The sequence below is a fragment of the Pseudopipra pipra genome, unplaced genomic scaffold (genome assembly GCF_036250125.1).
Source record: "Pseudopipra pipra isolate bDixPip1 unplaced genomic scaffold, bDixPip1.hap1 HAP1_SCAFFOLD_48, whole genome shotgun sequence".
NCBI lineage: Eukaryota > Metazoa > Chordata > Aves > Passeriformes > Pipridae > Pseudopipra > Pseudopipra pipra.
In genome coordinates this window covers 176,491-201,448 of record NW_026990961.1, presented here as the reverse complement: position 1 = coordinate 201,448, position 24,958 = coordinate 176,491, and the positions used below count along the sequence as shown (strand labels likewise).

The following is a 24,958-nucleotide window of genomic DNA, read 5'->3' as shown; positions in this document are numbered from 1 at the left end:
AGGGCAGAGTTTCCAAGCTTGCAGGTGGCAACATTTCCACCTCTCTCTCTCTCCTTCTTCCTCACTTCTTCCCTCTGCCCTCATGCCCAGTGGAGCCAGCTGTGTGCCATCACGCCTGTGTCATTCATGCCTAGGGAGTGGAGGAAGGAAAGATGGGCAACCTTTTTTACTCTCTACAGAAAATAATGTAGTAATACAGAATTGGTGCGGACAGAGCAGCAGGCAGCCTGCCGATGATGAAGAATTCTGTTGCAACCAGTAATTTTGAGGATAGGATCCTCTGTGAAACCACTTCTCCACAAACATGCCTTCACTGGCTACCCCAGAAGTCTGTTATTGCTCATATTACTTTCCTCTGTAATGTCCCTGCTCCTGGAGAAACAGAGAGTTCTAAGCAGTCTAGAAAAAAACACTGGCTCTTCATGAGAAATTTAAATGTCACCTTTTCCTAAGAGTGATATTTAATAATTGGTCTGCTTATGAGAAGGCACTATCAGGACAATAGCAATCCTAAGTCACTACAGAAAGTACTGTCGCTAAAAGGCTTGAATAATTTTCAAAACCTACCAGCATGCTGAAGGAGGGAGAGATTTGGACGTGGGGATGAGGAAGTGAACCTTTTGGAAAGGGAACACTACATCTCTGTGTAATTTTTTTTTCTCTCAGTGTTTAGGCTTGTTCAACAGTAATCCAAGTGTTTCAGTTTGTAACCCAGAGCCAGTAAAGGGCCTGGCACAAAACCACGAGATTTAAAATTCTGCGTCACACCAGCTGTCTGCTAGCAGACAGAAGGGATAGGTTGTGCTCGGGGGGAGGAATAACAAGCAAGTGGAGGAAACAATAACAAGCAACGTTTAGATTTACAAATAGCAACAAATAGATTTACTAGAGCTTAGGGCAAGTTGCAGATTTGTTTGGTGACTTCATGCACGCAGCTCATCTCACCTGATGTAATTCCAGTCCATGTTTCCTGTCTTGGTATTTTATCCAGGGTATGAAGAATGATTCCCCCCTCCCCATTGTCATGCATGCTGTAACTCATCACAGAGCCACCCTGCATGAAACAAGCTGGACAGCTGTCTGTTTGGCTCCTGCAGGATCTGAATATGTTAATTTTACACAGTAGCAGTGATTAAAGTAAGTTGTGAATCTGTACATTCATTTTTCTTTCAGGGTCTAGCAGTTTTTTGCCTCTGGGGGGAATGGAATTCCTGCTAAACAGTATTACGTGCTTCCAATATACATGATACATCAATATTGCCCTTATAAGTGCTCTGCAAAATTCTGCTTTGCCTTGTTCCCAGACGAACTCTTCTCCTGTACTCTCCTTGTTGGCTCATTTTCTCAGTTTTTTTCTTAGGGAAACAAGCAGGATATAGCTAAAGAACTCACAGGAAAGATTGTGTATCTCCTTTATTTGAGACATTGTATTAGCAAGGAAGTGACATCCCACTTGTCGAGGTCAGTGTTGCTGTGTAAACAAAAGGTGAAGCTCAGAACAGTGGGGGGTAGATATTCTTCTCCCTGTTGGCCCTTCCAATGCCTTGTGCACTGAATGCCACAGCGTCTTCCAGTGGGAGAGGCTACAGAATAGGCATGTGGAAGTACCACCCATCCTGTTCTTTGCAGGTCATCACTTCTACTTATTTCAAAGCCAAATGTTCCGTAAGTCATCTTATTTCAAAGCCAAATGTTCCGTAAGCCAGCTAGAAAGTAAAACTCAGGCTAATTATATGCCTATTTTTCAAATAGTAAATATGTGAAGGTTGTACACTATGGTGATTTGACTTCTTTTTTTAAGCATGAATACTAAGAACTGCTCTATATTCTTTTCAGACCCTAGGACTGTATTTTCCTGAAACATACTTTCCTGTAACTGGATTTTTATGAGCCCACACTTCACTTGAGGATGTGATGTTTATGAAGCACAAGAGAATTTGCTTGTTGTGTACTGTGAAAAAGCAGAATGAGCAGTAGATCATATTCTTTCAAAAGGTTAGATTTTCCAAAGCAGACTCATTTTCCTTTTTACTTCATATTTTTCTTCAGTTGAATCAACACCAAGTGCAATAACAGGTTTGGGGTTTTTTGTTGTTGTTTTTGGTTTTTTTATGGTTTTGATTGTTTTGTTTGGTCTTTTACATGAGGAGTTGTAGAAAACCGAGTAAATATAGAGAAAGAACCTCAAGAGTTCAATAATTGGCTCTATACAAAATCTACATGAATGAAATAATATTTTTAGAAGTTTTTAGAACAACATTTGCTGACTCCTTTTGTAGTTAAGAAGCCAATACATTAAAAACCCAGTCAAGTCTATTGTCCAATACAGAGCCATTTCAGTATTGAGTTTGAATTTGCCCTTCTGATTTAGCGTTACTGAAAACTGTTTGGATATAAGGCTGGAGCACTTTTTTGTCCATGCAGTGTTTCCTCTGCCCCTTGCAGATCCCTGTACCTCAGACTGTCTTGCTCAAAACCATCCTATATGTACACTATTCAATGCAGATCAATTCAGATCAATTTCCTGTGTTGCTTTTTCTTCTCATTTGGTATATGTACTGTGCAATGGAAAGATACACTGAAATTGCTTTGCCTCTTCTGATAGCCAGTGGTGTTTATCAAAGTTTGATCAAGCCATGATTGCCCTTGTTGAAATGAAGCAAAACAAAACCATGCCAATTGATCATAGATAATTTTTATGTTAGTGAGAAATAAAATACCTCAAACCAATACACCTCTCACACTACTGCTTGAATAAAAATATTATAATTGTATATAGTTCTGCCCAAGGTCAGTAGGTGGCTGCTTTTACACTAGCCTTGGGAGATAAGATCAAGCCATGGGTAGAGTTTGTAGTGCCAAACAGGTCAAGTCAGTTGTATCCTTATCTGCAGGAGCAAATCTCAAGAGTAACTCCCTTCTTATCAGCCCCCTTTCCCCCTTCTTCCTTCCCCCTCCTCATTCTTGAATCTCTACTTTGCTAGAAAATTGGTGCCTAGCTCTCTGACTGTGTGAACAGCAAAGGAATTTGGACTTTCGTGCAATTTGAGGTCATCAGCTCTCATGAGAGCATAAGGTATAATAATGTTAACATCAGTCCACTCGGATCATATCCATAACACCCATTTATAATACCTCTAGGCTCTGTCCACTCTTCACTAAGTATGTAGAGAAGGGATTTCAGCTATTTTGAACTTGTGCTGCAGAAGAAATTCCTCACTGACTGTGCTGTCACAGAGACTTTCTGTAAGAAGATTTTAAACACATTGCCTCTCCAGTTATGCTTCATGTGTGTACCTAGTACACACATTAGAAATCAAATGACCAAGTAGGAAACTGTTGTTAAGCTATAGATAAGAGCCCTATTATAGCAAAAGGTCACGGCAAAGCAGAGGCAGCACAAGAGATGTCTGTTGATTGTTCATATGTCCTAATGATTGCAATCATTTTTGGAGATGAAGCTGTTTCTTTTTTGTTGTTCTTTAGAAAACTCAGTAGTTAGACAGGTGAAATCCAATAGTCAACCAGGCAAACTAAAGTTTATTAAAATAGTATTGTCCTTGGGCAAAATCAGAGGATCTTTTCTGATCTTGAATTATTTACATACATTATTTACTAATTGTGACCTGTTGTGTTTCTCAGCTTTCTTGTCTCCATTTCTTCTGAAATAATCGTACCTCTTTCAAGTTGTGAACATTTTTTGTCTCTGTATGCCTACACCACGCATACTTCAGAGCACACAGACTTTTCTAATCTACTTAAAATGAGAAAAGTGACTGTCTCATCCTTGCATTATTTCAGGATGTCTCTGTGTAGTTCAGGGCCCAGTTTAAAATTATTTCCCTTGTATTTTAAAAATTCCACGTAAACCTTACATGGAATTTCAAGTATCAGCCGAAATCTTACCTTCTTTCCTCACCCACTTCTTACCATTTCTTCTCCTCTGCTGTTAATAGTCTCTGATATTGCATTGTTTTTAACTTAGCACAGTATTCTGGCAAACAACCCGTGTGGAAGAAAAAAAATTATTTTATGATTGTTATTATTGACTGGAGAGTAGCAAACAAGAAAGGTGGTCATTCTGTTTCAATTAAAGAATTAAAAACCCCATCAGGAGCTGATGCCATTATGCCCTTTGAAGTCTGGTCATCTCAATATAGTTCTGAGTTATGGAATTATGGTCAGGGCTCCCATGGTATCTTGTGCTTTGGCAGATGCTGGTCTCTAGTCTGTGCTGTGAGATTGAGTTTTTGTGAAATGATTTATACTTGGTTATTAATATAGGCTTTGATAACGTAACGTAAATGCATCCCTAATCCTGTGCTGATGATTATTTGGTAATGCATGATTCAGAATACTGAGCTGCTAGGAGAGAAGATTTTCAATTTATTTAAGTGATTCTGTCAGTCAGCTTGATCTAAGCCTCCACCCGCCTCTCCCTTGGAATGATACACAGAGGGATGATGCTTACCCGCAGTAGAAACTGCTATGCCACTGCGATACAGCCAGAGAGGGTACCTGAGCCTGGGAGGTGGGAAATGCTCTTAGTCCTCCTGTCAATCAAGGAAAAATCTTGGGAATTCTGGACTCATGACTTGGAAGGATTTGGAGTCAAAAGCAGTAAACATGAACTGTGGTCGACTTACAGTCGAGGAAGGGGAGGGATATCATTCAGAACCAGATTCATCAAAGGGTAACAAAAGAGAAGAAAGAATCTTCCAGATTTGACCAATAAGACAGACTTTTTTCTCTTTTGCCAAATTTCATTGCTTATCTCACTGTTGGTTAGCTAAAGTACAAAATAGGCTTTTAATAGCGTTATCTTAACACCAATTTTAATGTGAGAAGCTCAGCTCTGGAAGAAAGGGGAAGGGGAAACAGAAGGGGAAGGGACCTGACAGAATGTGCACGTTAAGGAGATGTGCACGTTAAGGAGATGGATCTTTCACTGCCATAAGGTGGCTTTTTCTCTCTGTGCTTCCAAATGAGTTGGTGATCGGAGCCCTGCAGGGAACCAGAGATGAATAGCCGTAGTTACATGAGGTATGGATGCAGTGGGACTCCAGTACTTCAGGACAGACATTGTTGGATGCTTTTGTTAACAGATAATTAAGCTTCCCCTCATATCTTAAATATGCTAATTATAAAACTTTCTAAATATAGAAGAGGAAAAGTCCCTCTTTTACCTCGAGCCTATGAATAAATATTTTTAAATATTAGCTTCTGTTTTCTTTAACAACTATGGTTCCTCTGAAGAAGTAGCTTTTGTAAAATGTTCCTCTTAAGGCAGGAGGAATGTTCTCTTTTCTATGATCGTGCTTACCAGTGTCAGGGACAACAGTAAGGGTGTGGCAGGCAAGCTCTGATGAGGAGTTAACATCCTGGTAGTTTTTTTTCCTCTCTGGCTCGACCACAGAGCGGGCAGTAGGGAGTGTGCTGCGGTTGCGGTTGCGGTTGCGGCAGTACAAAACCTGGCATCTTTGCTTAAAGCCACCACTGTTGGCAGTTTGAGCCAAAAGGTTAAACTTTGCATTGAAGCAGCTGATGGCCAGGTGCAGACCTGTGGCGGGGCACTGCACACAAGGCAGCTGGTGACAACATCTTTTCAAACCACTGCAGCAGATTCACTTTCACAAGTCTCTTGGTGCCCTAAAAAGTTTTGCCCTCTTTTTCACTAAGAAGCACAAATCCAGCTGAAAATATGTGCCCTGCTAGATCCAGGCTTGTGTCTTGCCAGCTGGTGGTACAAAGGGGAGAGCACAGACCACTGAGTTTTGGGGACTTCAAAAGATCTGTCTGGCTTGGTAAACTGTTCTGACCAACTAAATGTGCCCTCTGACCCCATTGCAGTGGCCAAGCAACAAAAACCCACATTAGATGAAGCCACTGTGAATGCTGATTCTGGGCTTCAGCCTTAAAATTGAGTCATTTCACTGTCTCAGCAGGCTAGGTCATTCTTGTGGCACTTGCCATTCCTGAGTTGGGAAGCATCAACTCATTGAAAAGTGTAATCTGCATTCACAGATACCTCAGGTCATCAACCAGGCATCCACCAGCTGATGGCCCAAGTGATCACTGCACTGCAGGTAGGAGCCTGCAGAGACCTTAGTAAGGGCAGCTATAACCCTTAATCTCCAGCAGTAGTGTGTGAGCAGAGCATGAGAGGCTTATCAACTTTCAGATTTTAGCATAAATTTCCAGAGATGAAGCTAGGCAAAGATCTTCCTATTACTCCTGCAGCACCTGCAGTTTTATTCCATATTCTAAAAAGATGCCATTAATACCAAACCCTATGGAATGAATGTGGGATGCCACCATGTTAACCAAGCCACTATTATGAGTAAAAAAAATTTAGGTGGTTTAGGTAATTTTTTAGAGGCCATGTAGGAGTGAAATAGCAATTCATCTAGTTAATGATTATGGGGAAAAAACAGGGCAGCTGACTGAGTTACTTAATTACCTCAACCTCTCTGCCCTCACTTCTGTCTGTACCTACTCAGTCAAATTAACTCACTCAGCTTTCTCAGAAGAGCAAGGTCTGAGAACATCACTACCAAAGAGAGGCACAGATTTTGTGTTTTTGTTATATTCTCTTCATCTCTGTGTTTCTGGATGCAGAGGAAGGGTGGAGCTTTTTTGCAAGAGCTCAAAAGTAGGATTATTTGGGCTCTAGTTATGCCTCACTGTCATGAATTGATGTGCAAAACCCTATATAGTTAAAGCCACAACCTTGAAGAGCTAACAAACTTGAAAAGGGTCTTAAGGGGAAATATAGGGAAAAGCAATTTGGCTGAGGGTGCTCTGGAATTAAACGGCAGAAGTAGAAACAAACCCTGAGAACAGATACGTCCCCTTGGAGAAGTTGATGGGCATCAAAGCACAGAGAGAAATTTGCATGTCTTTATTTCAATGGGAGTTGAGTGCCCATACAGCTGTAGCTAGCTACATCTTATTGTTGCTAAATACCTTTAAAAATCTGTCCTAATTTTATTTTGGGCCAGTGTACTGTGTCATTCCTCTGGCCACAAGAAGGATTCATTCATCCCCAGAAGAGCAGATACTGAAATAGCAGGCTCAACTCTCTCATTAATTTCATCTTATTTGAGTAAAATATTTCATCCTGCCCACAATTTTGCTTACAAAGTATCTATTCTTAAATGTCTTACAGTGTTTATTTTCATTAGGCTCTAGCAGCCTTCTTGTACTAGGACAGACTCACTTCATACTATACTCCTGCAGGTGTAACTGCATTATGTTCTGTGAAGTTATTTTTAGTTTACACTGATTATATAGGGCCTACCTAGTGTGAGTCACCTGCTAATTCTCTTCAGCATGAAGAAAAATAGATCTACTTGGTTCCAAATAATTTTTTTTAATGTAAGCTAAATTTAGACCTATGAATAATACATTCCACAGCAGGTAACAGGAATTAAAGGGATGTGACAGTTCGAGCATGACATGTGTCAAGTCAGAAAAGAAACTGAACATACACAGATTTGGTAATATCAACAAACCTCTTGCAGGCTTGAGCACAGGACAGCCCATGGGTGTTGGAAGCTGTAACATCACCTCCTTTAAATCTCTCTCATTTTTCCTCTCCTAGGAAAGAGGTATAGCTTGGGTTTGTTCAGAAAATCTGAAGTCCCTCGAGTTTGACTGAAAGATGTGTCTATTTCCAGGTTTATCCCAAAGCATCTGCTAAAAGCAATTTTGTAGCTAGTTCCTCACTTCATAGATTCTCCCTGGGGACATAAATCTGGATAGCTTGTCCCCCTTTTTTTTTTAAATAAACAACTGAACAAAAACCTGCACAAAAAAAAATCCCCAAAACAAAAAAAAACCACCCAACCAGATCCAAATCCCCACCCTCTAGTTTCCTCTTTTTACACATGGATGCTGACTGAAGGCAGTTTCTGATGATGGCTGTGGTATTAAAGAGGTATTTTATAATTTCCGTGTTTCCAGTGGTCTCCTTTAATGGAAGGCAGGTGTAAGTGGTGGTTTGTAACCATAAAGCAGGTAGATGTTGACATTGTGTTTGCAATGTTATCCTCACAAGTTAGTGGGAACAGATGGGATCCACCCAAGGGTGATGAGAGAGCTGGCAGAAGAGCTCGCCAAGCCGCTCTCCATCATCTACCAACAGTCCTCGCTCACTGGGGAGGTCCTAGATGATTGGAAATTGGCAAATGTCATGCCCATCTACAAAAAGGGCTGGAAGGAGGACCTGGGAAATTCCAGGCCTGTCAGCCTGACCTCAGTGCCTGGCAAGGTTATGGAGCAGATCATCCTAAGTGCAATCACACAGCACCTACAGGATGGACAAGGGATCAGACCCAAACAACAAGGGTTTAGGAAGGCAGGTCCTGTCTGACCAACCTATTTATGAATAGCTTTATGTTATCAACACCATCTTTTTATAATGTTGATGAGTAGCTTTGTTGGACCTTGTTTTTGAAAAGCCTACAGAATTTTTTTTCTTGGGTATCAGGATTTGCTAATGGTTTTCCTTTTAAAATGTGTGCATGTAGTCATGATACTGAATCTATAAAAAAGGGTTCCTCTAGTTATATTCTCTTCAACTGTGACATGCAAATTCAGTACTTTCAAATTCAGTTGCTAGCTTGGTGCATGTAAACCTTAACTGTAATTGGATCGCAGGTGTGGAAACAATAAACCAAACCAATAAAAACGTATATATATTTTTTTTAATTTCTATGACAGGCAAATTGTTTTTTCCTAGTACTGTTATCAATGACAGTACAGCTTTCAAATGCATTAAAAATATTTTTGAGTGAAAGGATTAAAGGTGTAACTGATCAGAAAAGTGGTGTTATTACTCAAACACAAAGAGCACCCTAAGGCTGGGTCAACTGTTTAAAATATAGAGGGAAATCTTAGCTAATCAAGATTTAACAAATGTTTTCTTCACTAAAATGTGAAGCTTGGCTGAAAGAGAAGCAGTTTATAAAATGATATCAAAGTCACTAACCAAGGAAGGGAAAAATGGTTCTGGCGGTGTTGGAATGAACCATAAGAGGATTTCAGGGGAAAGAATTAACTTGTAAATAACTTCATTTGAAAACTTAAACACATTTGGATTTCTTGGGAATAAGATCTTTTAATCAGTGTGGATTGGAATGGCTAACTAGGTGGTGTATTTTTCAGCAAGTTTTTTGGCAAGAACGTATAGTGAAGTTCTGTATTTGTCAGAATACAGAATACTTCTGAATGCTTAGTCTTCAAAATAAAATTTCTACTTTTAATCCTTCTGAAATGAAAATGAAAATTTCTCTTAGAATCAGCTCAAGTGGGCTTCTGCTTGTATGTGTCAACATCTTGAATGTCAGTAAGCTATAAACTTTATACTGCTATGAATGTTTGCTCTTTTACTCCTTTGCATCTATTCAAGTTAAAATAAGTAATTTTTCACAGAGTAAATTGTAAACGAAATATCTTTTAAAGTAGATATTTGGGACTTCTGTAATTCTAACATGGTCAGAATACAGAAGTGGGTACAACCAGGAGTACAATTTGTAAAGGTATTTGTTGGATGAAACATTTGACGACAAGGAGACATTATTTATGGCCCTTTGTTAAGTAGAAAATAGCACCACATTACTTTTTTCCATGTTTCTTATTTTTAAGAGCAATACCCCTTGTTTGGGTTTTCTAGGCCCGCCTTAGCCACAATTTCCCATGTGCAGTAGTATCAGAGATGAAAAAGTGAACTTGGTGCTTATAGCAGTACACCTATTTTAACAATATTACCTACACATAGGAAATGTTGGGATTATTTGTCAATGTATGGCTAAATAACAGGGCACTTCTCATCACAGTCCACTTCGAAACTTGTTTCAGTCATTACCTGTGAAGCTTAAAGATCATTAGTTTTACTTTAAAACATAAAAGCAGAGCTGAGCTCAAGTAAACCAATGCCATGTTTTACCAGCCACTGTGCAAAGCCTTTGGTAAAGGCTACATAATCAATAGCTCACAGACAACATACAGTGCTGATACATCTCTGCAGTTAACTGTATAGCCACACAGATAACCATGCAGAAAGGCATGGTTATTGCCTTACTCTGTGCATTAGCAGCTTCTGTCATTGCCTGGAAGACAAAATCCGCAATGCTAAGGAGAGTAAGAGGTTTACAATCTTTGCCATATTTGATGTGGTGTGAGTGTTGGGGAGGAGAAGAGGTCCTGTCGGTATGCTTATCTGCTCTTGTTATTCCTAGTCCTGAGCTAAGGTCAGTTAGGTCCCAACATACGTTCAATGAAGGGAAGCTCTGTGGTGTGGTATTCTGGGATTTGGTGGAAAAGAGAACTCGATAAGATCTAGACTTTCTTTTTAGAGCAAGACTGCTGTAAAACCACTGGGGTTTTCCACAGAGTGAGCACAGACAATATGATTGGATGCATTGCATCACTCCATATTAATGAGATCTTTACAGATAAAACCATACTTACCTGTTGGATGGAGACTTAAAAACTACTACTAATAAGTACAAGAAAGTTTCTGACACTTGGACTTCCTGCTAAGTCATTTAGAATAGTAAATCGTTCTTTCTTAGCTGCAACAACCCTGTCTCAGAAGAAAGGACAGTATGTGCATGCAGGAAAACACACAAGTTTTTCTCCTGAATTTAGTGGCAGCCTCCATTGAGGTTAGCAGAAGGGAATGGCTATATCAGGTTTGGGGCAATTTTATGGCAGAAGTGGCTTCACTGAATTACTCCTGATTTCTGACCCTACCCTTTTCTCCTCACCTGTGGAGCCTTCCTATCTCAGTTGTATTTTGTTCTTTTCCTGCAGGAGAAAATACAAGAAAACGTCACAAAGGTAAGAGTAAATCACAAAGGACTGGAAGGTATTTGTGAGTTATCTGTCTCTTTTTGTTAGGGAGTTTGAAAGAGGATTTTCCCATTACCAGGTTGGTGGGTTTTTTTCAGGGAAGTGCCATTTTTCAGGGAAGTGTTTTCTCCTTTGAAGGTTCATCTTGTGCTGCTGCTGCTCCACATCTCCTCTGCTGCTAGTGGTAGTCCTCCCCTCTGATATTAGAGGTAGTTCTCTCTGAGGAAGAATGGAAATATTTGTCCTTGAAGGTCAAATCCTAATAAACATAACACTGCTTCTTCTGCAAAATCTGCTGGTTCACTTTTATTGCTTGGTCATGCTGCAATAACAAAATGAATGGCAGGCTTGTAGCGTTACTAATAATCCATGCCTTTGCAGTAGACTGAAGAAAAATAGGAATCCTGTTGATTAACAGTCCATATTACAGCCTCCAGATCTAGTTATCTTACTGCTTCCTTGCAGGAGGGAGGCTCAGTGGGCGCCTTTCACAGATTAATTTTCTTTCTTTGGAACCCTTGAGCTTGGTTGTTTCAGAACATGCACTTTGCAGCACAAAGGTTTTTTGATGGTGTGCTGATTTGCCCTCCCATGCAAGTGGACTGTTAATTGGTAATTGATGTCATGGCATCCTGAACATCTTTAGTTCATGTTGACTTTAATTGGATTTAAGAGTGTAGTGACTCAACTCTGCTGAATATGCCCTTTAATATTGTGTGATGATAAAGAGTGCTGGCAGATAAGCCAGTGGGATGATGTGGCAGGTAGGGCATCACAGCCGTCACTCCCGTTTGCTATCACCCTTTGCTGAAGATGATTTCTCTAATGCAGCATTGGCAGGACAGGCTGTGTGTGTGCTCATGTGTCACAGCCACGATAAACTGAGGTGTGGTGGCTTGAGTCGTGGACAAGGTGGGTTTAAGATATGACAGTTTAGTGAAAAATACTGATTTGGAGATTTCTGTGCTGAACTGTGCAAGTGGGCATTGTGTAATGTGAGACACAAGAACAAAGAGAAGGTAAATATGCTGCCAGTTGTTTTCTTAAATGTGGGGCTGACACTGTAGTTTTGTTTGCAGTTCTACTTTTTTCGCCATTTCCCTTGATGCTGCCCTGATTGCTAATTAATTATAAACATGTCTCTGGCTGGAGGTCTTGAGTTGCTGCAAGAGGATTTGTTCTGGGACTAAGATTTTTTTCCAGAATGAATGATTGCACTGTGTATGTGTGTGTGTGTGTGTGTGTGTGTGTGTGTGTGTGTGTGTGTGTGTGTGTGTACCTTGCACAGCTTGCATTGTCGATACATTGCCTTGAGTACTGTGTCTTATTTGGGTGTCTCTTCTGTGGACATAACCATGCATTAGAGAGGTTTGTATTCAACATCTCTTTTGTATGGGAGACTTTCTGTGAGCCTCAAAAGAGAGATGAAGTATGTTAACAGCTTCTACAAGCTGAATACATTGTATCAATGACATACAGAGAATACAATATGTCAGTCTGTTTAAATATAGCATTACAGGGGTTTGTGCCCAGTGGGATTTTGAACTTTCTGGGTTTTTCTCTTACTGTTACCTATGCCAGCTGCCTGACTGATGGTGTGCTTCCTTGCAGCATCTGTACAAATGGGCTTCATGGCCCTCTCATGTCTAAGAAATGATGTGAGCTCTGCAGAGGCCCAGAGGCCACTCCAGGGACTGGCACACAGCAATTGCTCAGCAGCTACTCCTGATAACCTTGCTCAATGGGTGCTGACTGCCAGCACAGAGGGCTCTGTAGTGCAGGTCTCAAGGTGACCTGCTGCTGTATCTCTCACTTTGCAGCGGACAGCTCGAGAGAGCCAGTGGGTGCCCCTTTTGACTCCTTGCTCACACACACACTCACTCTGATGTGCTTCTTCCTTCTTCAAGCTCAGCTGTAGGTTTCCTGCAGCAGAGTCTCAGGTGTCAGATTTATAAAAATAAATAATTTAATAGAGAGATAGAGCAGCAGGTCAGCTTGAGAGGGTCTCCAGAGAGGGACCCAGAGCAAAGTAATCCATGGGGAATTATACCCTTATGATTTACGCACCCTCTTCTCACATGCTCTTCATGTGCCTTGAATGCACCTCTTGGTCCAATGGTGATTTTTGTTCTGGCATCTTCTAACATCTTATTTGGTTATTTCTCAAGTGTCCATGCAGGCCATTAACTGTTCTTATCTTGTCAAGTTGCAGCTTGTCCTAGTGCCTCTAGTCTCCTTATCTTCTGATTTGTGCTTCTGGTGCGCCTGCTTGCTGGCAGAGCCTAGGAAACTAAAGAAGCCCTAGACTTAGGATAAATGTTACTTAGCAACAACCAAAACATCAGTGTGTTATCGATAATCTTCTCATACTAAAGCCAAGACACAGCACTGTACCAGCTACTAGAAAATTTACTAGGCAAATTAATTATCCCAGTCGAAAGCATATCTAGGTATAACTTCACAGATTGAGGCCTAAAGCCTCAGCAAATCCAGGTACTCCTGCTAAGCAAGTGAAGCTAAGAAGGCTAAATCCACACTATATTGTAACTCTATGTATCTCATTATACTTAAAATGTATTTATTTATGCTAAAGAACAAGGATATCAGAATAAGAAATGTAAGCAAAGTGTCCTTGAAATATGACTATGGTCCTGAAAGAAGCATTCTAAGGGGCTCTGCAAAATACTAAAGTGATTTCTTTAAAAAATATTGTACTCTGATTAATAAAGGTTGAGATTTCATACAAACCACAGGGCCAGAACATCAAACTTTTCCTAATCTTCAGGAGGATTTTGTTGTTTCTACTTCAGATTATTAGGCAGGAAACTCGTAAGCAAGATCTTTTCCATCCCTTTCCCCCTTTCTTATTCTTTCTCATGTATGTATGTGCTTCTTAATTCAGATTTGCTGTAGCATTTAGTTAATATATTCTTGGAGTGAATAGTGTGGGACACAAGAGGGGAAATCATAAATGTAATGGCATTATTTACAAAAAATAGTGGAAAGTATTTTCCCCCCAAATTTAGTAGATAGTAAACGTCAAGGTTACTTATACTGACACCTCTATAGATTAAAATAATCCACTATCACTTTTGGATTATTATTGCCTTGCAAGTCTCATTCTAAGTAATCTTTGAGTTAGGCATTTACTTGGGACCAAATCCTGTGAGAAAAATGCCGAACTGGGTTTAATGGCATCTTTTTGTGCTATTGGGCACACTAAAGAGAACTTCATTAGAATGAAGCATCAGTGCTCTCTCAAAGCTGATTGTCTGAGTAAGGACGTTATCACAGAATGGGTAAGGTTGAAAGGAATCACAGTGGATCATCTGGTCTAACTTCCCTGCTCAAGCAGGATCATCCTGGAGCACATTGCACAGGATTGTGTTCAGCTGGTTCTCGAACAACTTCAGTGAAGGAGACTCCGCAACCTCTCTGGGTAATCTGTTCCAGTGTGGGATCGCCAGCACAGTAAAGCAGTTCTTCCTCATATGCAGGCAGAATTTCCTGTGCATCAGTTTCTACCTATTGCCTCTTGTCTTACTGCTTAGCACCACCAAGAAGAGCCTGGCCCCATCCTCTTGACACCTTCCTTATAGGTACTTATAGGTGTTGATAAGGTTTTCTCTCAGTCATCTTGAGGCTGAACAGCCCAACTGTCTCACCCTATCCTTGTAAGAGAGATGCTTCAATCCCCTAATCATCTTTGTTGCCCACTGCTGGATCTGCTCCAGGAGCTCCATGTCTCTCTTGTACTGAGGAGTCCAGAAGTGGAACAATACTGCAGATGTGGCTTCCCCAGAGCTGAGGGGCAAGATCACCTCCCTTGACAATAGCAATACTCTTCCTAGTGCATGCCAGGATACCATTGGCCTTCTTGGCCACAAGGGCACACTGCTGGCTCATGGACAGCTTATTGTCCACTGGGACCGCCAGATCCTTCTCTGCAGAATGAGTCCTCAGGCACCTCTCCTGATCTCCACAATCTTTCAAAGATGTTCATGAGCGGCCTGTTTATGGTATCCACCAGCTTTCTGAGCTCTAGTGGATGCATTTTGTCTTCCTTCCAACCTTCCTTTACCCTGGTCTTCTGGGTGAGAGATCCCTGCAGGTTGGTCTTGTCAGTGAAGTTACTTTGCCTTCTCTGTGTCCTCTATTACCAGGGTCCCCCCTCCATTTGGTAATGGGACCACTTTTTCCATAGTTTTCGGTTTGCTACTGATGTATTTGAGAAAGCCCTTCTTGTTGTCCTTGACATCCTTGGCCAGATTTAATTCCAGATGGGCCTTGGCCTTCCTTATCTTGTTTCTACTTACTGTGACAGCCTCTCTGTATTCATTCCGAGTGGTCTGATCCTGCTTCCATCTCCTGTGTATTTTCTGCATGTCCTTGAGTAATAACAAGAGTTCTTTGTTCATTCATGCAGTTTTCTTGCCCCCTTTACCTGAATTCTTGCTCATTGGGTTACATCATTCTTGAGCCTAGAGGAAGTAATCCTTGAATATCAACCAGCTCTCTTAGACTCTTCTTCCCTGCAGAGCATATTCCCAGATATGGGATTCTTCCCAGAAGATCACTGAAAAGGCTAAAGTTAGCTGTCCTGCAGTCTATAGTTGCAATCTTACTCAGCTGCCCTGCTTCTTTCTTGCCCAGTACTGAACTCCACAGTCTCATGGTCACTACAGCCAAGGCTGTCCCCCACCTTACATCTCCTACAAGGCCTTCCCTGTTGGTTAGTATAAGATCAAACAGCACACCATTCTTTCTGGGATTCTCCACTACCTGTGTCAGAAAGTTGTCATCCATGCTTTGCAGGAACCTGCTGGACTGTTTGTATTTTGCTGTGTTGTTTCTCCAACAGTTGTCACGGTAGTTAAAGTTCCCCACAAGAACCAGTGCCTGTGACTTTAAAGCAGCTTCTAGCTGTCTGTAGAAGGCCTCATCCACTCTCTTCTCCTGATCAGGCATCCTGTAGCAAACACCCACGACGGTGTCACCCTTACTAATTTGCTCTTTTATCCTAACCTATAGGCTGTCGACTTGCTCAGCATCCACCCCAGGACAGAGCTCAATACATTCGAAGTGTTGTACATTAGAGGGCAACTCCACCACTGTACGTTCCTGCTCTGTGTCTCCTAAACAGCATGTTTAGGAGACATGACAACATTCCAATCATGTGAGCTATCCCACCACATCTCCGTAATTGCAATGAGATCAAAGCCCCGTGTCTGCACGCAGATCTCTAGTTCCTCCTGTTTGTTCCCCCTACTGCTTGTGTTGGTGTACAGGCACTTTATAGAAGTATTTGATTGTGTCAGTATCCCAGTAAGGGGTGCAAAGGGATGCCCCAGTCCTGTCTTGTTGGGTACATCTTTGGCTGCTTGTGCTTGATTGAGATTTTCACTCTGAAGCCTCCTTTTGCTACTAGGGTGGTTACTATAGTTCTCCCTTTCTCATACTTTATCTTTGTGGAGCCTGGCTATGTCCCCCTTCCTCCTTCAAATCTACATTAAAACTCTGTCAATGAGCCTGCTAACTCCTGAGCTAAGATCTTTTTTCATCTTTGAGACAGGTGGACCCTGTTTTTTGCCAGCAGGCTCTGTGTCATACAAACCAACTCATGATCAAAAACTGCAAAATTCTGCTGGTAATGCCAGTCTGAAAGCCAGATGTTCATTTGCATGATTTTCCCATTTCTACCCCATAATTCCCTGCAACTGGCAGGACAGAAAGGAACACAACTTGTGTTTCACATCCCTTGACCAGTTGTCGAAATGTCCTGAGGTCCCTCTTGATTGTCTGCAGCCTTCTTGTTGGGACCTCATTATTGCCTACCTGGAAAACCAGCAGAGGGTAATAATCAGTGGGCAGTACTGAGCTAGGAAGTTTCTTGGCGATGTCCCTTACCTTGGCCCCCGGGGAGGTCAGCACACCTCCCTATGGGTTGAGTCTGGTCAACATTATCAAGCCCTCAATTTGTCTCAAAAGGGAGTCACCTATGACTAGTACTCTTGTTTTTGTCTTAATTAAGGAAGTTGTGATGCAAGGCTGCTCTGCCCTAGGCAACCCCTCCATACCAGAAGAACCATCATCTACATTCTCATTTCTCTGGTCCTCATTTCCCTGGTCTTCAGATTCCATGGTCTTATACCATGCCCTATAAGGGCACATGGGGAGGTGAGGTAGGCTGGGAGGGGATTTGGCTGCCACCCCAAGCAGAAACCCATTTCCACTCCCCTTCATCTCTAAGGTCACCTCCTTCTGCCTGGTGGTGAGAGGGTAGGGGATCCATTGCTTCTTGTGAAGTGGATGGTGGGTGCATTTGTCTAAGGCATGGTAGAGTGCAGCTCTGCCAGTCAATCTCTTCCTCAGAGTCCCTAATACTAGTATTTCTACTTCATCTCTCAGCTCTGCTTCTAGGCTGAGCAGATCATTGACCTGATCACACCTCACACAGCTATTGTCTCTGCTGCCCTCTGAAAGCAGTGAAAGACTGGCACTCCTTGCAGCCTGAGACCTGCATGCTTTTGCAGGAGCTCTGCACGGGTTGCCACATACTTTCTGGTGTGCGCAATGGAAGAACATTTTATCTGAGTGGACACCGTTCCTGAGCTCTCTTGCAGGACCACCAGCTGAGATAACTGCTTGAGCTGACAGTGCCTCAGTGCCTTTCCTACTCACCCTGCCTGTGTGAACTGTCACGCTGTGCCGTGCCCTGGCTGATGTGCCATGCTCTGTTCACCATACTCCTGGTCAGTTGAGCTCCTGGGGGTGACTTACGTGTGGGTAGGAGTGGGTGCTCTCTCTGCTGGTGCTGCCCAAGCTGAGTCAGAGCTGCCTCTGGGTCGTGGCTCCACTACTTTCTGCTCTGGGAGGGGGTGGCTAAGGTGCCTCTCTCTGCTCTTGATACACCTTGATATGAGGCAATGACAACAACAACTTGCTTTATTTCATGTCATAGCTTCCATTTTAATGACTCATGATGCATGAAGGACTCGAGCACCAATTTGTTTATTGATGGAGCTTAAAGACAGCAAGGACTGAAGTGGCAGTAGGTATCAATAATCAGCAACCCTGCTGTCTCAAGCAATGCTGTGTTTTGAAGGTTGTTAAAAAAACCTCTACAGTTGAACCAGATGGATTAGTCTTCTACCCTGTTCTAAAGCTTGTAAAGGTTAAGAGGCTAGAAGGCTGACAAGCGTGGCAGCTTCCAGGGATGAGAGCTTTATCCCCAGAATCTGAAGGACTCTGCCCTCAAGATGCGCAGCAGTCACCTAGAGGAAGGCAGTGCTCGAGATCATTCAGTGTCGGGGTGTGGAAGGATTGTCACATTCAAACCTTTAGGCTGTGAATATCAGTATGGAGATACAAGGATACATGAAATAGATGAATCTTCCCTGCTTTTAAAGCAAGATATGAATTACCTGGAGGCCTCAAGTTTCCAGCATAGAGCATTCATGTGCGGAAAATCCTAAACACCTGAAGGTTTTGACTCTTTTGGGACCAAACCTCAAGAGGTTTGGTGTTGGCAGGAACAGTCTTTCCCAAATCTCTCAGGACTTCCTGAGTGACCGTTTCCAGTGCATGTGATATTTCAGTTTCATTTCACCCCTTTTCTCATCTGGATTGTCTGAACACTGGGAGAGCAGTGTCCCAGTTGTTCTGTCTGTGGGACCCTATGGGCAGGCCAATGCTATGCTTTTTGTCAATGTCCTTGAGAAACAGTGAGAGGTTAGTGGACGTCAACATGATTTGTTACCTTTTTAATCTCTAGAAAGCAATGGTTAACCTTTACTTATCAACATAGCCTTGATACGGTGCTCTCATCTGAATTCAGAACTGAGACATCTTGGAAGGAAAATATAGTTAAAGCTGAATTTTCCTCATTGTTTTTCCAGTAATTTTAATCTGGCATGCATTTAAAGAATAGATTTGTGATACTTCTGAATTGCATCCTTATTATCCTTTAATGTTTCAATTAATACTACTATGTTAATAAGAGTTGCACAGTTGTTAGAACTTGGAGACAGGGCTCCTGACTCAGGTGATTTGGAACCTATTCAGGACAGTTAAAAAAGGGACAGAAGGTGGTACAGAATCTTGCAGTTGTTTGAAACCTCCAGAGTTTGTCGCATAACTAGCAAAAGCACTTTGCTTATGTGTAGCTATAAAGTTGTGAATTGCTTCCATTAATCCTGTGTTGGAAACATGGATGGCTCTGAGAAACCTAGCACACTGTGTACAAACGTGCACATAGAGAAGTTGTGACTGCAAAAGGTCTAGGTGAAAAAGATGACAAATTTCTTCAGTCTCTTCATCTGAAAGGAGGTATTAAAAATTGAGAGAGAAAGCAAAAGCAGGAATAACATAAGCTTAAACCATATTAAACCATCTTGTCCTCTAGCATAACATTTAAATAGGGCTATGATTATCATCTGGATTGCCATATTATAAGAGTGAATGAGAGACTTGCTTGGTGATACAACTGGAAAAGTTCTATCTGCTAAAAAAAATAGGGAAAAGGAGTTAAACAAAGTCAAGACTGGCTTTTTCAGATGCAGACTTTGTGATGTGTATATGTCTATATGTAACTGCCCATTCTTAATTTGGAAAACTATTTTGTTATAATAAGAGCAAACCTTTACCTGCTTATAATAAGAGCAGCATTTACCTGGTTATTCTTCCAGCTGTTTGTTGAAAGGATATAATTAGGAGAGCATGTTTCTTCAAAACGTCATATGCACACTGGTGCAGTAAAAGCTTACAATCTGAATTAGGAATGTGCTAGCCAGGTATCAGGTTTTATGAGCACATGATGGGTTTGTCTCTGGGGAAGGATTTCAGCCTCAGGAACAAACATAGGACATTAAGGAAAGCATGAATTCAATAGGAAACACAAAAAAATGTAGTATTTTTGCTTTGAACTAAAATTTGTCTTGAATATTATTAATGTTTAGAAATGACAAGCCTTTTCAGTGGATTAAGAAATTACATCCATATTTTGTTCAGGAATGCACAATGGAGTCTTCCAATTGCTGCTATATTTTTATCAAAGCAAAACAGAAAGATACCAAATGAAGTTAATTTAACTATACTGTTGGACATTAATCGTCTGTAAAAAAGATGTCTAACAAACATTTTAATATGAAGGGCCTTGAACGACCATAACTTTAATAAGTCTGTGTTTCAGTTCAGCAGTGTTTCCCCATCTGAGAACTGTTTTGTTTGAATGAATATAGGTTATTAATGTTCTGATATTGAGTTGGAGCTCAACTCACTGAAAAGTAGAAAGCTTCATATTTGATCAGAAAAAACAGGTATCACAGTTATTAATTGTTAGCTATCTCTCAGATCTGAAGAAGGATTTGTAAGTCTGGAGATGTGTCTTACAGCTGTATCAGTTAGACTCCCACAGATTTAAACAGACGACCTCAAAAGGGCACCGGTCTTCTGTATGTCTTGTGTGCTAATCCACTTCAGATGCTTTGGATGCTGAGGACACTAAAAAAATTTTGACATAGTTTTGTTTAGATGACTGATCGTCATAGAATCATAAATAGAATCAACTCATACCTGAGTTGGAAGGGACCCACAAGGATTATAGAAGTCCAACTCCTGGCCCTGCACAGGACAGCCTCAAGAGTCACACCATGTATCTGAGAGCATTGTCCAACCACTTCTTGAACTCAGAAAGGCTTGGTGTTGCGATAGCTTCCCTAGGGAGCCTATTGCAGTGCCCAGCCACTCTTTGGGCGAAGAACATTTCCTGATTTCCAACCGAAACCGCCCCAGCTTCATGCTGACACAGATTCATGTCATTCCCTCGGGTTTTGTCACTGGTCACCACAGAGAAGAGATCAGTGCCTGCCCCTCTGCCTCCCCTTGTAAGGAAGTTGTAGACTGCAATGAGGTCTCTCCTCAGCCTCCTCTTCTTCAGGCTGAATAAACCAAGCGACCTCAGCCTCTCGTATGACTTCCCTTCTAGGTTGTTCACCATCTTTGTAGCTCTCCTTTGGACACTTCTTTCTTTATATCTTTCTTACATTTGACACCCAAAACTGAATCACTTTTCACTGTGTAAATTCAAGATGAAATACATTTGCAAATTGGGTTTTGCTGAACAAGCAAACTTCTTATAGATGCTGTAGAGACAATATAGAGTCAGTATCAGGACAAAGATATTTAAATGTTTTCTTGTTATTGTAGTATTGAAATGATACATAATATTGAAAAACTAACAGGAAATAGGAAATCTGTGTGTAAATACATATTGGTAGTCAAACAAGGGAAAGAGAAAAGAATGGGCAGTACTGGGTGGATTATAGGGCTGTTCAGCTTTGTTTCATGATATGAAAACCAGTCCAAGTTGCAGTCAAGACTGCCAAGTGGTTTATAGGAAATCAGCGTGATGACTTAAATGGTTTCCCCAAACATATCTAGATCACATAAGCAGTACTAAGCTATAATGCTTTTTACAGATGAGAAAAAGATGGGTTTAATGCATCATATACATTATCTTAGTTTTTTAAAAGTCTTAAAGAGTACTCTTCAATGCAAGGAGAAACAGAACTCTCTCGCCTGGCTAATGCATGAAGACTCAATATGCTCTGTCTGCTCCAATGGTTTAAAACTTGTTACCTAATATCTATATGTCTTCGTTCTGTTACATTTTTTTCTCAAATTATATTATATATGAAAAGATATTGCTGTATCTTTTCAGTCTGTGTTGGACATGAATATTGAGGAGACACTGGCACACATTTTTCTGGGAAAGGCAAGATACTTTGGACACATCTTCTCACGAAGTGAAAGAATGCCGAAGTAAATAAGTGAAAGTTGATTAAAAACTCTTATGGCTAGGAGTGATTAATTTTTAAATGCTGGTGTTTTTGAAGTAGAGCTTTTAGGAGGAGAACTGTACAATAGCTAATTGGTCAGGTCTAAATGCAGCTCTGTGACTGTATCAGAGATCACACAGCAGTTTCCTCACACAACAGATGTGCATGGTGAGAAAGCTTCCAGGGGATAATCTTTTTACAAACATTTTCATTGCACATTTGTAGTCATCAGTGAAAATAATGGTTGTGAATGAATATACCATGAAGCTGTTTTGCCTTTTGCCCTTTGAATAAGTTAACTGTCTTCCTTCATACTGTTTCTACACTATGCTAAAGTATGCTTTGTAGACAGTGCACAGCCTGTTTTGTAGTGTGTGGATACAGCTTGGTGGCTACTCAAACCCTCTAACTGATTAAAATGATCCTTGGTGAGAAATGGAAGAAACCCATGCAAAGCCCGTGTCCTGTACTGCATTTTTCATCTCCCTGTGGACTACTTATGCTTGCGTGGGACTGCAGCGTCTTATTCTGTCACTTACTAAGAACAACAGCGATATATTACTTTTTGCAGTACAGAGAGATAAAATAACCTCATTGTAGTAAGTTAGCTTGAATTGTCACTTCACACTGCTGGTCTTGAGACATTTGTTGAGCCTATGTTTACTGCCTGGGTCTTATCAACACTTCCCAAGCTGTACTGTTTGAAAACCGTAGGCTTGAAATTTTGGCAGTGCTGCTGAATAGTTCCAGTAATGGTTTTTAATACCTGCTTAACATATGTCGCAGGACACATGAAGAATGTTAGAAGGATTTGGTAGTATGATGCTAGTATGCTGTCCAAAAAATACAGCTGTAATAAACAGGGAAATACAACCTAGGCAACTGAGTAGATTATCAGATAGAGTGATAGCTCCTCAACTTAAACTCAGTGTCCTGAATGGAAATATGTGCTTGTTTTATAGTTGCACTTGTTTTGTTTTTCAAATAGGAATGTAATCTTACAGTCTGAATCATCACAGAGAACAATAAGCTACAGAGCCTGCTGACGGAAGTTGTTTTTGTCCTTTCTGGAAAAATACATTTGCAAGACAGTATTGCAGTTCAGGTGGCATGACCTTATCTAAAAATCATATTTCTCCTTTGTTTTGTTTTATATGTATAACATTCCGATCCTCCTATTTGTTAGTTTGGGGATAATCAGTATCAGGTTTGCAGATATATGGGAACTTTTTCAAATGACCTGAGGTTCACTTCTAATGTTAGTTCAGAGTATCTCAAAACCTTGGCTAAATAGTGTATTAAATTTGACAGGTCCCTTTTTGCCACGTTTTTATTTGTTTTTTAATAATTAAAATTAAATAAACTTTCCTCATCTCATATACAACTGTTTTTAAAAAATGCTCTGTATTTACTGCTAATCTAGTAAGATGTCATGACAATTGGTCTGCTGGATGTTTTCCACTTACTTGTCTGTCCATTATAAACCAGTATTATGTAATAGAAATAAATTAGAGGGAAAATATTTTGTTGTTTGACACTCCTTAGATTATGAAACCACATTTACTTCACTTAAAATTCTAAATCCATTCCAGTCAAAAACAAAACTTTTAAAGCTATTATTTATGGAAAGAAAGAGTGCTCTTCCTTCATCGTTAAAAGAGCAATTTTTAAATGTTAAGAGTAATCAGTGAAACCTTCACTTAAACTTCACAGGGGACTTATAAGACTTGTTTGTTCACATTTTCCCCTTTGTGAGTTCCCAAGGATGCCTAACAGTCAACATTCAACTTGTTAAGCATTGCATCTTGTATCTTGATAATGTAAAACATATGGTGTTCTAGCCTTTATAAAAACATTCAGAGTTCAGACTGGAGAGTTGAAGGACCTTTATTTCAGGAGCTTGTTGTGGGAAACAGTTGTCACATTTGAGCGAGTCCACATTCTGAAGATTCACATATGGTCAGTCAATGTGTGCATTGTGTAGTGGGGCAAGCGATGGCAGGTGGGCAAATTTTTTGACAAGAGCCTGTTTATGAGCCTTAAAGAGAAGGAAATAAATAGGCTAAAACTCTGGATCTTAAAAAAATTTCACTTATTTAAATTTGAACATTTCCCATTTAGGCCTTTGAGCCAGTTGCTAAATGCCTAGTTCATGTTACATGCAGCCAGCTCTGTTAGACTAGCATTTTGGAGACAATATATGTCTGTTGAGGAACACACCTAGTCCACGTATCGTGGTGTGCAAATTGCAGGTTGTGCCCTGGGTAGTGGGAAATGGCAGGAGCCCTGGCAATGAGCCGTGAACTGGCACCAACCCTTTGCCTAACAAAGGGCATGGGTACCTGCCAGGTGTAGAACCCAGTGAACAATGAGAAGACCCCAGACCAAATATCATCATTGGACCAAGAGGTACATGAAAGGGGTATGAAGAGACTGTGAGGAATGGTTGCATAGACTGTAAGGGTACAAAAACCTGGAGATTCCTCTGCTCATGGTCTCTCTCTGGAGGCACCCAGATTGAGCTGTTACTGTGTTGCTGCACCACAGTTAAATTACTTCAAGGAACAGACATCTGAGACTCTGCAATGGGAAACCCTTGAGTCAAGATGGTGAGGGAAACTTATCTGACTGCTTGAGCATGGTGTATGTAGGGAATCAAGCGGGGCACCCGCTGGCTCACTGGAGCCACCTGCTGCAAACAGGCTTCTGTCACAGCAGTGAAACTGTGCTAGTGTGACTCCCAGAGTGGCTCCTGAGCGGTCAGACAGGAAAGTTTCCTTAACATTTCATCTCTTTCTTTCTGTTCTCTCCCTGGCTCCCACCTCTTATAGGTTATAATTGGGACTGGACAGGAAGACTGTAAGGATGTGAGCTCCCATACCATGTACATGACAATTTAAATGTCAGAAAAATTGTATCTTAGGCCCTCATTCTGGCCTCATCCTGGATCCTGGTTGCAAAATAAATCTCCAGATAAAGGATATTTTACATCTGAATCATGAAACAGATGTGCAAGTGAGAACTGGGGTGCTGAGGTGTAGGGATGGAGCCAAGGCTGGAGCTGAAGCTGAGCTGTGACACTACCTGTTTTAGGAATACTGTCTTTGGTTGTTCTAACAGTCTCAACTTTTCTGTGCACAGCCTGTCTCACACCTTAGATGTTTTATTTTTGTGTTTTTGGTTAACTCAGTATAAGTACTGAGTTAATTATCTCAGAGAGATAATTGCTAAAAGGAAGAGCAACTTTCAGGGTAGAGTCATGT

General features: G+C 41.0%; 1 protein-coding gene across 2 annotated transcripts in view; it reads left to right on the top strand.

The window, feature by feature from the left end:
• The window catches only part of LOC135408456 (dual specificity calcium/calmodulin-dependent 3',5'-cyclic nucleotide phosphodiesterase 1C), a 141,652-nt gene that overhangs the window by 13,233 nt on the left and 103,461 nt on the right, over window positions 1-24,958 (top strand). Inside the window, exon 2 of one of the 2 annotated variants that reach the window (XM_064643611.1) lies at window positions 10,819-10,845. The exons of the other annotated variant lie outside the window; for it this stretch is intronic. Coding sequence (XP_064499681.1) covers window positions 10,819-10,845 — 27 coding nt within the window. The remainder of the gene's footprint in view (window positions 1-10,818; window positions 10,846-24,958) is intronic. 2 annotated transcript variants of the gene reach the window in all.